Source organism: Metarhizium album, assembly GCF_000804445.1.
Source record: "Metarhizium album ARSEF 1941 chromosome Unknown scaffold_12, whole genome shotgun sequence".
NCBI lineage: Eukaryota > Fungi > Ascomycota > Sordariomycetes > Hypocreales > Clavicipitaceae > Metarhizium > Metarhizium album.
The window spans coordinates 739,165-754,714 of record NW_024467586.1 but is presented as its reverse complement, the minus strand read 5'-3'; the positions used below and the strand labels follow the sequence as shown (position 1 = coordinate 754,714).

The following is a 15,550-nucleotide window of genomic DNA, read 5'->3' as shown; positions in this document are numbered from 1 at the left end:
CAGTTCAACAGTTTGTCGTCGCCAAGGAAGCACGCCGCGCTCGTTGCGAGGACAAAGTCGACTCCAACTTCTCCTCACCAGAGGGTCTGGGTCGGAAGAATTGAGCCATTTGGGGTTTCAAGCTGGTTGCTGCTACCGCACCAAGTGTTCGACTTGCACCAAGCTAACCGTTGGCCAGATATTGCATTTCGGCAGGATGCCCTGTTGTTCCAAATTTAATGCATCTCCACGGCAATTGTCACCTTGGAAGCTTCGATGCTGCCCGCTTCCCAGTATGTACTTTGAGTCAGCTATGCCTTCAAGTCCCATATCGAGGTCTGGGTTGCAGTCGTGAAGCTCCTTCTGGGAGGCTGATCCGTACTGCAGTCCTAGGCCAAAACTTGACGCTTACGAACCCGCAGTTCCGCTTCGTCGGATCCGTGGTGGTCTCTTATGACGGCCAGGTACCGGTGGCACGATGTCAATTTGATGTTGTTAGAACCGGCGACCCAGGTTGCAAACTCATACAATAGAATTGGGATGCGGGCATTTGACCCGGTATCCGCCCGCGTTTGTACGACATAATCGTACAGACTACGTCGCTGCTCAAGGCCGATGTTCGATGCACGACATGTGACGCCGCGCTACGAATCGCCGCGCTACGAACGGCACTCTACGCGCGGTGGGCCTAAGACACGCCAACCTCGACGCGTTCGTTTCAAACCACGACTCGACGGCATCAATGTGCTCTGCATCGACCCAACTTGTAAGCCGCAAAGAGCCCGGCCATGGCCGGAAAACGCCCAATAAGGCTTTCATCTAGAATAGCATCTTCTGCGCAGCCTCGAAAAGCAAATAGGTCGTCTTCACCTCGCCTCAGTACGGCACGACACAGCGACGACAGCTTCGGTTCTGAAAATGACGGCCGGCCATCGGACAATGAGTCGAGAAGCACCAAGAGACGCAAAATCTCGAATACAGGTGCGAAAAGAGGAAATAGCAGTTTTGTTTCCATAGTCCAAAATTGCGGCGCTGTTTCGCAAGAGCCGTGTTCCCCTTCGTCCGGGCGTCAGCACTCGCTCTCGTACCACAGACCGCTACTCCTCTGTGGCATCCAGGGCCTCGAGTATCGGCAGGCTTTGCTGTCGTGGTTCGACTCCGTCTGCACGGCCCGCGCCATGCCTTGGCGTAAAGCCTGGATCAATCCTTCCTCGGAACCCGATGCATCGCAACTCAGAAGGTTAATGGAACGACGAGCATACGAAGTGTGGATCAGTGAAATCATGCTGCAGCAAACGAGGGTCGCCGTCGTCATTGACTATTGGAATCGTTGGATGGAAAAGTGGCCTACAATCCAGGACCTTGCCGCCGCGGACCCAGAGGACGTATTAGCTGCCTGGCGAGGGCTGGGATATTACAGTCGGGCGACACGCATTCACGAAGCTTCCAAGCTCGTAGTAGAGGACTCGGCGATGCAAGGTTTGCTGCCGTCAACCACTGCTGAACTTGAAGCCAAGGTTCCTGGTGTAGGTAGATACACAGCTGGCGCCATTTCTGCAATTGTTTTCGGCCGCGCTGCCCCAATGGTCGACGGAAATGTCCTACGTGTCTTGAGTCGTCAGCTGGGCATATATGGCAACATCAAAACGGACAAGAAAGTCGTCGATTCCATCTGGGCAGCGGCTGGTGCCCTCGTCCAGGCCGTGGCCCTCGACTACCCGAACAATGAAGACATGTCAGAGGTATCTGATCGGCCGGGTCGCTGGGGACAAGCACTGATGGAACTAGGCAGCACGGTGTGCACCCCGAAGCCGGATTGTTCAAAATGTCCCGTCACCGCATCATGCCGCGTATACAACGAGGCGAAGAACATGAAGCAGAACAAAGCAAAAGACGTCTGCGACATGGAAGATCTTTGTACACTCTGCGAGCCCTTCGAGCCGGACACGGACAGCGACCCAGAGCCAACAGCCCTGCGAGAAGCAAAGCGCAATACCAGGACAGCAGACAAGAGCAAAGGTCCCAAGCAAATGACCCTGGCGGCATTTTCATTCACGGGCGGAAAGCCTGCCAGACTATCCGGCCCCGAAAGGCAAGACGCCGATACGAACGAAGCGCAACAGGAAGCCATCTCCAACTACGCTCGCAAGTTTCCCCTCAAGACGGCTAAAAAGCCCGTCCGCCAGGAAGAAACTGTCGTGTGCGCTATCCGGCGCCAAGACGGGTCGTATCTCATCCACCGTCGACCAGAAAAAGGCCTGCTAGCGGGACTGTGGGAGTTTCCAAGCAAGACTCTACTCAATCACGAAGATTATAGCTCGACAAAACAGCGCATAGCTTTGGCCAAGTCGCACGCTAGAGAAATATTGGACGGCCAAACTCCAAAGCACGTGGGAGAATTGGGAAGTGTGCCGTGGTTATTCTCGCATCTGAAGCTGACCATGCATGTGCACCTCTTCCGACTCGGAGAGGGTGATGAATGCGGCACAGGAGATGGCGCGAGATGGAGTAAGGAGGTGGACGGGGAGTCTATGGGCACAGGAATGCGCAAGTGCTGGGCGTTGGTAAGAGACGCGCGGTGAAAGAATGGAACATGAACGTATCAAGTAGCCTGAGAAGATTGATCTAAACTTGCTGAGCCATCTCTGCAGTCCGATTTTTCGTCTCCCTCTGTCGAGGTGAGCCGTCGTACGGTGCGCACCGAATCGTATTCTAGGTATTCTTAGGCAACAAGCCTTCTTCTCAGCCGTCCCTGCCTATTGACCGGGCGATCAGGATCAAAGCCGACCAGACAGTTGACCGTCTCCGCCCCCTTGCCAGCATCGTTAATCTCCTTGCCCAGGGGGCTCCTCCACTCCCCTCGCAGTTTGATGAACCCATCCAGCGCGTTGTTCAAGGCATCGCCCATGTCGAGCGCCTTGGCGGCCCTCGAACGCGAATAATACGTCATCAACTGCCTCGCCGAGTGCCTCTCGCCGCTGGCAATGAGCGCCCTGGCACTTCTCTCCACCCATTCAAGATGCTCGGCAGACTCGCCCTCAAAAGTCGTCAGCATATCCGTCACAATGGGGAGGAGCTGCGCCGGCGCGCTACACATGTAGTACAGGACGCGCTTGAATATGCGGCCCGCGAACCGAGACGCCTCCTGGAGCTGGAAGTCGGGCGTGACAAAGCTGCCCGACGCGCCGGTCGTCAGGTAGCGGTGCTGACCGAACTCCGGGGGGATGGACTGGCCCCCGAGCCACCACGGGATGAACGGTGACGCGACGGAGCCCGTGGGGGCGATCCAGATCCTCAGCATGTCCGGGTCCACGCCCTCGCGGAGGGACACGACTTGCCCGTAGCCCGCCTCGTCGTCTGAGATGCGGTGGTCGCGCACTCTCCGCATGAGGTCTGCCTCGGACACGGGCGCCATGGCCAGCGTGGCCTCCTCCAAGTCCGCCTGGGACATGTACTTGAAGCCGCCGTCGCGGGCTGTGTACTCGGGCCCCTGGGGGCCGTATACTTTGAAGATGTTGAAGGGCTCGCCCGAGCCCGGACTCCACCACCCCTGCTGGACGGCGAAGGTGACGAGGTTGTCCGAGCCCATGAAGTCGGTGCTGTTGGCGAAGTCTACCGGGAACGCCTGGATGTACCCGGGGTACAGGACGCGGACTTGCGAGGCGTTGAGCCTCTCGGCCGCCCAGAGTCCCTGGCCGCCGGCGAACTCCCAGACCACCCACCCCTCGTCCTTGTCGGCGATGAGGTGTGTGTTCCCGCCGTAGGTCGCCTCGCCGTGGTCCTTGATGAGGTCTCGTATCAGCTCCACCCCGGCGCGCGCGGTGCTTGCGCGCTCCATGACCAGCCTCGCCATGTCGCTGTACTGCACGCCGCGCTGCGGAGTGGGTGTCATGCGAATCAGCTCGTCGCGGTTGCTGGCCCACACGTCTCTGACCGCGACCCCCTTTTCGTTCAGGCCTCCGTTGGTCAGGGGCGCCGGGAAGCCCTCGAAGTCCGAGTACTCCATGCTCAGGTAGCGGAAGGTATGGCTCGCCTGCGGGATGCGGATCAGCTCCCCGGGGATGATTGCCTTTTCCGTGACGCCCACTGTGATGGTCTCGTTGGGGGTGTGGTTGGCAGCAGGGAATAGTTGCAGCCAGTGGCTCGAGACCTCCTCGCCCGCCCCTCCGACGAGGACGCTACCATCCTGCGTGAGACTCTTGCCAACGTAGAAGGCGTAACTGGCCAGGGTTTGCGGAACAAAGGGCATCGTCAGGGCCAGGAGATGAGCCCTCATGATGTCGACGTCGCACCGACCCGGCTTGTCGTGCAAGAGTCGGTCGTGGCTGTCGTGTCTCAACTCCGGCGTGGCTTGGTGCAAAGCGTGCTCCTACACAATTCAGTTCATCAGACGACCCTCGTCGCCGAACGCAATCCCGGGCAAGGAGCAATACTCGTCGGTTTTATTGTAGACGGATGCTGCGCCTGTCAATGACGCCCATGGCCCTGCCGCAGCCTGGGAAACCCCAGGGAACCCCGCAGCCAAAAGATGGCAGATAGATATCGTGTTGGTTGCAAACGGACAAAGTTCGGTGACTGTAAGGGTTAGGGTTGGGCGCTCGTAATACCACCCGACTTGGGGTCAATTCCCGCCCCCAACATGCACGTCCAACTAATTCCACGGCCTCGGTCGGTGTGTACTGTCTCCTTTTCTCGGGCTTCTCGGTCGTAATCGCTCGTTCAGCCGGCGTTGTCGTCTGTCTCATCCTCGGGCTCCTTCCGACGCTCGCACACGCCCTGCTTGTCGTTGCTGTTATTCACGAGCACATTTGACACGCCCCCAGTCGCCCCGACCTTGCCTTTGGCGGCAGTCTCGTGGCGGTGGAAATAAGAGACTTGATTGCTCGTCTTGAAGTGCGCAGCCATGGCAGGGCGTTCAAGGTCCAGGCGGCAACATGGGTTGAAGGGCCCTAGTCGCTCTTGGAGGAGAGCAAAGCGATGTCAGCTCCGAGGGCTAGAATCTTAAACGCGCTTCCAAAGTCGGAGCAGCTAGCCACGCTCCGGTCTTCTCTTTCTTCCCTTCTGGAAGCGGCCCGACGAGTGCTCCAGCCCAGAACGCCAAGAGACAAGGTAGTTTCCCGAGGGGAAAAGTGCCATAGCATCCGGCGATTTCGCCCACCGGGAAGAATATGAGCATGACGTGACGACGTTTTCGGGAATTATGCCGCAGCATTTAGGGTCCGGTAGTGGCGCCGAGTTTGAGTGTAGACTTGCCCAGGCTCGCTTCGACCAACTGCTTTGTACGCGTCTAACCCCTAGATGATTGGCTGGACTTCAGTATAACTGGCAATGGGGCGTGTAAACCGGGCGGCTGTTGCTAGCATGACTTGTCTTTACTTTGTTGGACAATATTCAAGAAAGTTACCTTTTATCATTATGACTTATCTGGACAAGAGATTTTGGAGCAAGGCCACAGTCCTCGTTGATCCATATATCCTTTACCTCTAGAGACCCCCCCATCATGTGTTATGGTCATGTACTTGGAGTCCTTGCCTAGTTGGGGTTGGCTAGAGGAGAAGAGTGACAATACATGATTCCATTAGCCTGTTGTTGACCGTGAAGCTTTTTATCATGTCTGGGCCTGCGTGCGCATGACGTCATTCCACCAAGGAACCTCCCAGATGCCATGACCAGGCTTTTGCGGATAAAAACGCACCCAAGATTGGTTGGACTTGTGGCCGTTTGACCTCATCATTAGCCTAGTTGCTGTGTTCCGACAGCTGCGTCCAGGGCGACACTGTAGCCAAGTTGACGAGACCTGGTGGTAGGTTGCCCTGCTCATGCCTTTATCCATGGTGAATTAAGACTTGGACTTGCCAAGGCAACAAGACCGTGGAACTTGATTGGGGTTATAGTCCTGATTCAATGTCGCATCCCGAAGAGACAACGTTGGTTTTGATGGAAACGGGACAGGACATCCGGCTTGTGTTCTAGTTACCTGGAGCGGGTTCGTTTTTGGTTTCTGAGGAGGCAATCGACCGGATTCGCTAGCACTACTCGTAGCTGCCAAACTAGCTTGAGCCGGCCTCTGGAAACAAAGGTGACGATTTCTCCGGCTCGTGGTGTTAGGATTCCTTTGACTGCAGATCCAGGTGTCTGGCCAAGACATCGTCTGGCAAGAGTCGAGACAGCCCAGCCGGGCCCGCCAAGAGAGTTCCCAGTGGGTGGTCGGTGAGATAGAGGCTCTTGTGAGTTGCTCTCGTGAGTTGCTCTCGTGAGTTCTAGCCTGAAAAATACCCATACCCTGCTGTGCTTGAAACTCGGAGCATGTGTCTTCTGGCCCCCCCCTTTCTTCCTTTTTTGCCGAATCCATTTTGTTTGTCTTTCTCCTTCAGCCACAGACTCTTGAGTAACGTTCCTTGATCGGTCACGGTTACATGATACGTGCAGACTGGCACCATACTACTCCGTACTTACTACTACCTCGACGAAAGCTCCCAGCCAACTTGAACCGCCCCTACTCGGTGCGCCTCGCGTCCCTGGGAGACCTTGTACAGCACGCTGGGCTCGGAAGCTCGTCACAGCGGTCAACGCCTCGACAATGAGTGGCTTGGACGCTCCCGAGATCGCGGATGCATATAATGCAGTTCGCAGTGACAATGACGCAACCAATTGGATGCTCATCTCCTATGCAGCAGCAACTGGGAACAAACTGTCTTTGAGTGAGAAAGGCACAGGAGGGATTGCCGAACTGGCGGCCTCGCTTGACGATGCCCAGGTCCAGTATGGCTATGTACGTGTTGAGTACGCCAACGACGCCGAGAGCACCCGTGTCAAGTTTGTCCTGGTTGTGTGGATTGGCGAACACACCAAAGTAATGCGCAAGGCACGGGTGAGCGTGGAGAGCGGCGACGTCAAGCGCATTCTGTCTCACCACAGCATCGCTATTACCGCCGGCGACCGCTCCGAGCTGGAGGAGAAAGATGTGGTTGCGAGGCTGCGCAAGGTTGGCGGTGCCGACTACGACGGAGGTCGAGGATGAAGAGATGGCGGCGTCGCACTTGTCCTAGAGTTACAAGTCAGTTCAGCATGTTGAGCAGTCGGGGCATACAGTAAACCACCCCTATAACGATAACCTTTGTGAGCCTTTTTTTATTGTAATATAGCAACTATTGTTAAGATGCAATAATTATAGAGCTTATACCTTTAATTAAATTTACTAAGTAGTTATACTTAAGAATATTATAAAGTATATATTAAGAGATTATTATTTCTTTACTACTTTATAAGCTTTCTGCTAATTATACTAAATCTGCCTTTAATACTATTAAAGCTATTAAAGAAGCTTAAAATTAATAGATTTATATTATTCTTTAAAGAGAATTAATTTATTAATTACCTTAGATGCTTTTTATATAGTAATTACTAGTAGTTTAAGTTCTTTATTAATGTCTTTAAAATTAAGAGAATAAACTTATAAAAACCTTACTATAATATTATTAATTGAGTTGTTATAGCTCTTATTAATATATTTATAAAAGAGCTTAATAAGGTTATTAAGGTTGCTATTAATAATATTTTTAATATTTATAATGCCTTAAATATAAATATTATATATTATAGTAAGAAGAGACTAATAGCTTTTATCTTAATTCTTTAGCTAGCACTTATAGCTATAAATATTACTAAGTAGCTTTAACTTTCTTTAATAATTAGCAATAGTATCTTTTTTTATACTATTATACTATATATATATAAGCTATATAATAGCCTTTAATAAAGTTAATTAAGGCATTAAGTTAATATTCTAAAAAGCTAATTTAGCTACAAACTATAGCTACTGCTTTTAATAATAGACCTTAAGATTATTAATAATTCCTTAGTTTATTAGTTAATATAAGCTTATTATATTTACTAAAAGAAAAATAACTATTATATTAGCAAGAGTATTTATAAAAATAGCTTTATTTATAGTATATTAGTAGGCGCTAAAGTTATTTAATAGAAGAAGAATATAATAGCTACTTATTTATTAATTAAACTATTACAGCTATTTAAGAAATATATTAAAGTTTATCTAGCTCTTTATATTACTCTAATAGTATACTAGAAAGGTAGTAATTTTACTATTATTTTTACTAAAATATTATAGGTTTTTAGACTTACTAATAATTTAAAGATTAAGCTAATAAGTTCTAGATATATTAGTATAAAGTAAGACTATAATATAAGCTTTATCTTACTTAGTTCTTTTTTATAAACTTATTGCTAGTATATATAAAGAATTTCTACGCTAAAAGAGCTTAGTTTTATCTATATTATAAGTATTATTATCTAAGTACTATCTTTTTATCTTTTATATTATAGTAAGGTCTTAAGAGGAATTAAAAGTATTAGTAGACTTACTTTTACTGTTAATTTTATGTTTCTTAATATAAAAGTATAATTTAAAGCTATTAACTTATTCTTAAGAAAATAAAGAAGTCTTTAAGCTATTAAAGTCTTCTATTTTCTCTTAAAGCTATTTTATAAAACTAGCAATAATCTTGCTAGTAATAATATAACTAAAGTTATTTAATTAAGTTATTAATTTAAAGAGAGCTAACTTAAGCAATAAATATTTTACTTAATAGTATTTTTAGGTATTTAAGAGCTTTTTAATATTAATATAATTATATTATATACTAATTAACTTAAATATTATAAATTAAGAGAAGTTTTAATTAAATTTATTATAAGCTTACTGCTAAAGCTATACTTATTGCTAAAGAAAATTCTTATAATACTTTTGTTATATAATTTGCCTTTCTTAATAACTAATTAGTATCTACTTATATATAACTTAAGAAATTATAATAAAAGAAGTTAAATTTATAATATTATAATAAATAGAGGCATTATTATAGTAATATTAAAGAAAGAAAAATATATTAAAGGCAGTAAAATTTAGTGCTTATAGTAGAGGCTTAATAATAATAAAACACTAAAATATATAGTAACTAAGCAAAAAGTTAATAATATTATTAGTAATACAACTATTAATAATTTACTAGGGAAAAACCTTAGATAACTGTAAATTATTGTAAAAGCCTAAATATCGCTAAGATACAGGATTGTTATAGATATAGTTTACTGTATTTTATTATATACATACATACATTCGCACGGCCTACAGCCAGCAACAGAGTTTATTTGCACCGCGAGACCAAGCAAATTTGACCGACATGGGAGCCATGTTGGGTTTCGTTGTTGCGTGCTTGCTTCAGGAGAGCGAGTCAGTTCAAATGCGACGGGCTCAAAAATGCCTGTGGGATGAGCAAGTTGGTCAAATCAGCAATGAAAATTCGAGTTGGAATTCCCACACACTCATGAGCAAATCTTTTCAATCCAGTTCGCTCCAATTGGTCCGCTGTCGGGTCAAGATTTTGTTTGCTTCGGATCTCTACTTCGTACTGACCCCGTGATCCCAGCTTGGAAAAGAAAAAAAGCGGATATCCCAAGATGTTCGGGGTCTCTCAAGGTACTCCGTACTCCGTACGGAGTACGACATTTCGTATTACTAGTTTGCGTCTCGTTGCCCACCCCCTCAACCCTCAACCCTAGTACTAGTAGTAGGCAGCCAAGCTCACTGTCTAAAATTGCAGCTTGCAGGCCCATCACGCTGGTGTGCGAACAAAACCACTGGAACCAATTGGCAACAGGGCCTCATTCCAGAACATTGACTGGTATCCCACTAGTCGGAGCGATGCAAGCCCATGAGGAGGTGGTGGCGCCTGTCAGCGGGATGCGACGACCAGGTTTTGTCTTCCCGCCGGTTGGTTAGCTCGGCCGTGACCGAGTCCGAGTTGTCGTGATGCTAATTTTGCGCCAGAGTGACCTTCTCGTCTTGGAGCCGTCGCCAGTTTCCGTGGTGGACGAGTGGGTTGGCTGGATCGGAGGATCCAGCAGACACGGCTGTGACGTCGTTATGGTTCCCTTGCCAAGCGAGGCCCCCACGCTGGACAATCTTCAAGTGTCCCAGAGACCCTCTCAGACTTCAGCAAGGCCCGTACTCTAGCTGGCAGACTCCATCCATCCATTGTTGCACCCCTGTCACTCCACAATTCGCCGCATGCAGTGGACAAGTTCCGTGGATTCACCCTCCCGGGTATTATTTCACCAACGCCAGGCCACCTCGTTCGTACCTTCTGATCGGAACGTTTCGATGCGGATACAGTCTCTTGGCCGTCGTCATGCTTCAACTTGCTGGAGTTGTTATCTCAGCAAGTCAGCCGTCACCGACGGATAGCTCAGGCATCGAGGCCTCTTTGACGTCCCCATGACACGGTAAAATTCAGACTGTATGGCCTGTCAAATGTTCTGCGCAGTTACCAATAGCGGTCCAAGCCGCATGGACATGATGTGCGAGTGCATTTTTTGGGGGGGCCACAGCGTGTTGAAAAGCAGAGAATGGAGCACCCCCACAACCTGACGTCGTACGCTCGACGGAGTGGAGGACGGAGATTCAGGAACCGGAGATCAGGGCAAGAAAAGCCGTCACAGCGAAGCAGGACTCGGGTCAATAAAATGAATACTCGGTGGTCCAGGTTGCAGATGTCGTCGAGGTGTCCAGATATCGGAAGCACCTCTCCAAGGCGGCTCGCTTCCTGCCCTGGTCGTCCGCGCGTCTGCAACCCGGCCGTCCCCCATCGCGCCTTCCGTCCGCCACTACACGCACACGTACACTTACCAGACACCAGACACCAGGCACGGACACGAATGTGCTCGTCCAATCCAGACGTCGCCTGGTCAATTGCTTTCAATCTTTGCCAGCATCTCAAAAAGCTCACCAACCACCAAGGCCATCACCAGTGACCACCACGTCCATCCGCGGGAGCACACAACCTTGGGGCCTGCTCGTTTACCAACCAAATCAGAACATTAGCGTGGGGCAAGGCGCATCTACGTCGCCCACGCCGACCGGGGCCTTCCATGAGCTGCCGCCACAAAGAATCAAGGTTCCGGCTTCAAGCGTCTTCACCATTCTTTCAAGTCCCTGCAAGCTTCTGCAGACTTTGACTATCAGGGCCACCAATAACTACTTGGCTTTGCTGGGCGGTTTGTCTGGCTCCACCATCTTTATTTCGACCGACGAACCGCCCCCAGCCCTTCTTCGTCGTCGTCGGTGGTCCAGAAAAGGAAAAGAAAAACGGCTCGTCAGCCTCCTTCTCTTCCCCTCCCCTCCATAAACATATCGAGCCGTGCTGAGTCGCTCGTGCAGAGCCGAGTGTTCGCCTTGGGTCGTCTGGGCGCAATAGCTTCATTGCTTTCCGTTCGTCGTTTTTGCTTCGGCCAGTTTCCGCTTGCGTCTTGCGTCTTGCATCTCGTGTCGCATCGTGAGACTCGACATTCGACCCAACCGTCATCCGCAACACCTTGAGCGCCAACGCCAATTGCCCTTGCCCTCGCCACAAACCTTTCGCCATGGCGCTCACCAAGCGAGACTCGCACGGCGGTCCCATTGCCGTCGACAACAAGGCCGACCACCATCTACGTCTTTCGCACGAGAATGACTCTGCTGATGAGATCCTCGGAAATCTCGGCTACAAGCCCGAGTTGGCGCGAAACCGGTCGACTTTCCAAGTTGCCTTCATGTCTTTTGTGCTGGCGTCGATTCCCTACGGTCTCGCCACTACCCTCGTATACCCCATAACTGGCGGCGGTCCCGTCGACATTATCTGGGGTTGGGTTGCCGTCTCGGCCATCATTGTCTGCGTCGCCGCGTCTCTGGGCGAAATCACCAGTGTATATCCTACCGCCGGAGGCGTCTACTACCAGGCCTTTATGCTTGCGCCTGCCAAGTGGCGTAGAATTGCCAGTTGGATTTGCGGCTGGGCATACCTTGTCGGCAACATCACCATCACCTTGGCTGTCAACTTTGGCACCACCCTGTTCCTCGTCTCATGCGTCAACGTGTTTGCGCAAGACGACGACCACCCCGTTCTCGAGGGCAAGCCTTACCAAGTTTTCCTCATCTTCCTCGCCATCACCCTTCTGTGCAATGCCGTCTCTGCTCTCGGAAACAAGTGGCTGCCCTGGATTGATGTCAGTAAACGCCCAGCTTTGAACCATCTCATCATTACCGCACCGCGCTAACTCACCCATTACTGCTAGACTGCCGCCATCTTTTGGACCTTTGCTGGTGTTATTGCCATCATGGTGTGCGTGCTTGCCATTGCCAAGAATGGTCGCCACGATGCCAAATGGGTCTTTACCTACTTTGAGAACAACTCGGGTTGGCCCGATGGGTGGTCATACATGGTCGGTCTATTGCATGCAGGATATGCCACCTCTTCGACTGGAATGATTATCTCGTAATAAGTCCCTTCATCTCTCTGCGCCTCCAACTCGTCTTCCCCTTGTCCCTTGCTGACTGGTTCTTGTTGGCGGCGGTGGCGAGCAGCATGTGTGAAGAAGTGCAGCATCCTGCGACTCAGGTCCCCAAGGCCATGGTTGCTACGATCGGCATCAACACCATTGCCGGCTTACTATTCCTCATTCCTCTTGTCTTCGTCCTTCCAGACCTCTCCGTGCTTGCCAGCCTTGCCTCTGGCCAACCGGTGCCGCCGATCATCAAGTCTGCGATTGGAAACTCTGGCGGTGCTTTCGGACTCTTGTTCCCGCTCCTAGTTCTTGCCGTCATTTGCGGTATTGGATGCACCACCGCCTCTTCCCGCTGTGCCTGGGCGTTTGCCCGTGATGGTGCCGTTCCCGGATCTAAGATCTGGATGAAGGTTAACCACTCCCTCGATGTGCCCCTGAATGCCATGATGCTCTGCATGGCTGTTGAGATTGTGCTCGGTCTGATCTACTTTGGGTCTTCGGCCGCCTTCAATGCCTTCTCTGGCGTGGGCGTCATTTCACTTACTGCTTCGTACGCCTGCCCAATAGTCATCAGCCTGCTGAATCGTCGCAAGGCCGTCCAGGACGCCCGATTCTCGCTGGGCAGATTCGGATACGTCGCCAACATCATTGCCATTGGTAAGTGGTCGCCATTCCTCCGTGACCCCCTTCCCCTATTTTTTTTTTTTTGTTCTTCCTCCGTCCGTCCTGTGCGTTTCCCACCCTACATCAACTGTCCCACGCTAATTCCTGTCATCACCCTCATGTAGCTTGGTCTGCCCTTGCTCTCCCGCTCTTCTGCATGCCTTCAGCCATTCCGGTCCAGGCCACCACTGTCAACTATGCTCCTGCAGTGTTCGTTGCCGCTGTCAGCATTTCAGCTATCTGGTACTGGGCCTGGGGTCACAAGAACTACGCCGGTCCGCCTGTACATGGCGAGTAAGGCACCTCGCGTTTGGGGCCGACTTTTTTGTTTTCCCCCTTTTCCAGGAATAGAAATGCAATTGATTTCTTCTAAATAAAGAAAAACATAATGGTCCACGTGGTAGAACTTCACATCCGGTCCTCACTTGAGCGTGCACGGCGCAAAGTGATGTGGCCGTGGAGTGCTGACAGTTGTTTGTCATACTTGGCGGTTCTGCTATCCAGATGCTTCCAAGTAGTGGTCTAGTATAGCCCAAGTCATGGCAGGAATTAACTACCGTGACAGCGGCATCTTTGGAGGCAAGCTCGACCCCCGTTCATCATCGGCAAGCCAGTCCAGTCCAGATACCTATTGCGCCAGCCGTCCAACATGACACGGCAAACCTGCTCCCTGACGTCCTCTCGCTCGCCTGGCCGACGGGCTAGGCTCTTCTCTTTCACTTGCTCGTTTCTTTTGTAGCAAAACCGAGGATACTTGCGGCAGGAGCTTGTGCTCGTGACGTGCGGGCGTCGCACGCCTCGGCTACGCACCTGTAGCCGTGTAGGTTCTTCAACGACGGCCAGGATCCAGAGCACCACATGGAACTTTGCCTGCGCCTTGACGGGATTCGATTCCACCCGTGACCCGGCACTTGTTGGCTGGTACAGGGTGACTAGGCTTGCCTGGTCCAGGTCCGGGACTGGCGATGGAAACTCAGTCGGCACTGTGCATCAGCGAGCAGCGCGGGCTCCTTTGTGGGCGGCAGAGCCGTGGATAGCCATTTCTCTGGGTTGCTCACTCGCGGTCTGGCTCACTAGTCGTCAATCACGTGTATCCGGGGAGCTATCCTGCACATGCGGACGCGAGGCGTGACAGGATTTGCTACTCCGGAGGTGAGAGTACGTCTCCGGAGCTCACATCTCACATTGAGGCGGGATGAGTGAGTCGCATTTACTCTTCTCGGGGCGAGGACACATCTTGGCTAGGTCTATCCGTCCGGCTAGTCGTGTAGGTTCTTGGCGAGGTCGTGTCAGTCGCCGAGTGGTTACCGCTCGGACACCCCTCGGGGAAGGGGTAAACCAGCGTTCTCGCCGTGATGCCAGCGACGTCATCGCTTATTCATGGTCCAACGACTCAGTGGGTGGCAAGGGACGGCTTGGAGCCCCGGGATCCCTCCTCCAGGTCCCTGCAGCTGACCTTGCTCGTCTTGCACATATACGCGGGAGGGAGAGCCGGTTTCATGTGAAGATGCCATCGAGTCCCCTAGTGCCGTCATGATCTGGAGCATCTCCCCGTCTCCCCTTCCCCCCGCACCTCAATTGCCGTCGGTCATAATACCTTGGGTGATAACGCGTGCGACCTCGCTGCCGCCAGCCACGGCCATGTTGATGCCGGGTTGCATTGGAGTGCGCGAGCCCAGAGTACTCCCCCCCCGCTCGCCTGTATGTCGTTATTTGTGTGGCAGTGTTTATACGGTGTCGAGGGTGCTCGTCGTGACTTGAGCTTGCATCGCGGGGGACGTTGACATTTCGAAGCCCGCAACTCCAGGGCCCCTTGATGTGCGAGTCGACTTCGGCCAACTCTCTTGGGCCTTCCTATGCCGTCGCCAGTCGGACATACCAGCAGGGCTTTGGCCATTGAGCAGACTTGGATACACTCGGGAATGGAGACAGTCCCCGTTCCCGCTGTGGCAGAAATGCACAACGATGCCTACTTCAATAGCTTGGCCACTGTCAAGCGGCATGTCCTGCCGCTCGAGTAGCAGTCCGATGTTCTCTTGCGCCATGCTACCTCCTCGCATGCCGAGGTCCAGCCAGAGAGCCAGAAGACGCCAGGCTCGCCACACACAGGTGGCGGGTAGCGTCACCATGATGGCGGCTTTTAGGTGCGGGAATAACCTGAAAGGGTAGAAAGGAAAGGAAGAAGGAAACAAGATATTGTACACATGGGCCCGTGGCTACACTGAAAACACGTCCTCTCTCGGGCCTGCGTATCCTGCCCCTGGCTGGCCATGCATTTGGCGGAGAGACGCCAGCCTCTTTAATGTTCCAGACCATCATAGTAGTAGACAGAACCAGTACAGCCTTGTCTTCGATGAGAGAAATCATATTGTTTGAATTTCTGGGCCACCAAGTCACTTCCGCCAACAGATATATTCATCCTCTAATGCGGCCTCCAGGGCTCTAAAGCGTCTGGCCAACCTATCAGACGAGGTGAATAGCCAGGTCGCCCCTTCCGAGGGCCCAATTCTTGACTTGCTTGCATGCATATCATCCCATCATCTTGGTTGATGGGCGGGAGAAGCCC

General features: G+C 51.4%; 5 protein-coding genes across 5 annotated transcripts; 3 read left to right on the top strand and 2 right to left on the bottom strand.

The window, feature by feature from the left end:
• Positions 1-1,157: 1,157 nt before the first annotated feature.
• On the top strand, positions 1,158-2,561 carry MAM_05227 (A/G-specific adenine glycosylase; the record flags this gene model as incomplete). Its single annotated transcript, XM_040824025.1, has 1 exon — positions 1,158-2,561. One exon carries the CDS (start codon positions 1,158-1,160, stop codon positions 2,559-2,561), a length of 1,404 nt encoding a protein of 467 aa, XP_040678184.1.
• A 140-nt stretch (positions 2,562-2,701) lies between these two features.
• On the bottom strand, positions 2,702-4,255 carry MAM_05226 (dipeptidase domain containing protein; the record flags this gene model as incomplete). The annotated part of the gene is made up of 1 exon (XM_040824024.1): positions 2,702-4,255. One exon carries the CDS (start codon positions 4,253-4,255, stop codon positions 2,702-2,704), a length of 1,554 nt encoding a protein of 517 aa, XP_040678183.1.
• Positions 4,256-6,559: 2,304 nt separating this feature from the next.
• Positions 6,560-7,000, top strand: MAM_05225 (ADF-like domain-containing protein; the record flags this gene model as incomplete). The annotated part of the gene is made up of 1 exon (XM_040824023.1): positions 6,560-7,000. The coding sequence occupies one exon, from the start codon at positions 6,560-6,562 to the stop codon at positions 6,998-7,000; it is 441 nt and encodes a 146-aa protein (XP_040678182.1).
• Positions 7,001-11,421: 4,421 nt separating this feature from the next.
• Positions 11,422-13,282, top strand: MAM_05224 (Amino acid/polyamine transporter I; the record flags this gene model as incomplete). The annotated part of the gene is made up of 4 exons (XM_040824022.1): positions 11,422-12,042; positions 12,112-12,311; positions 12,401-12,978; positions 13,110-13,282. 4 exons carry the CDS (start codon positions 11,422-11,424, stop codon positions 13,280-13,282), a joined length of 1,572 nt encoding a protein of 523 aa, XP_040678181.1.
• Positions 13,283-14,558: 1,276 nt separating this feature from the next.
• Positions 14,559-15,113, bottom strand: MAM_05223 (uncharacterized protein; the record flags this gene model as incomplete). Its single annotated transcript, XM_040824021.1, has 2 exons — positions 14,559-14,683; positions 14,864-15,113. The coding sequence occupies 2 exons, from the start codon at positions 15,111-15,113 to the stop codon at positions 14,559-14,561; spliced, it is 375 nt and encodes a 124-aa protein (XP_040678180.1).
• Between the last annotated feature and the right edge of the window lie 437 nt (positions 15,114-15,550).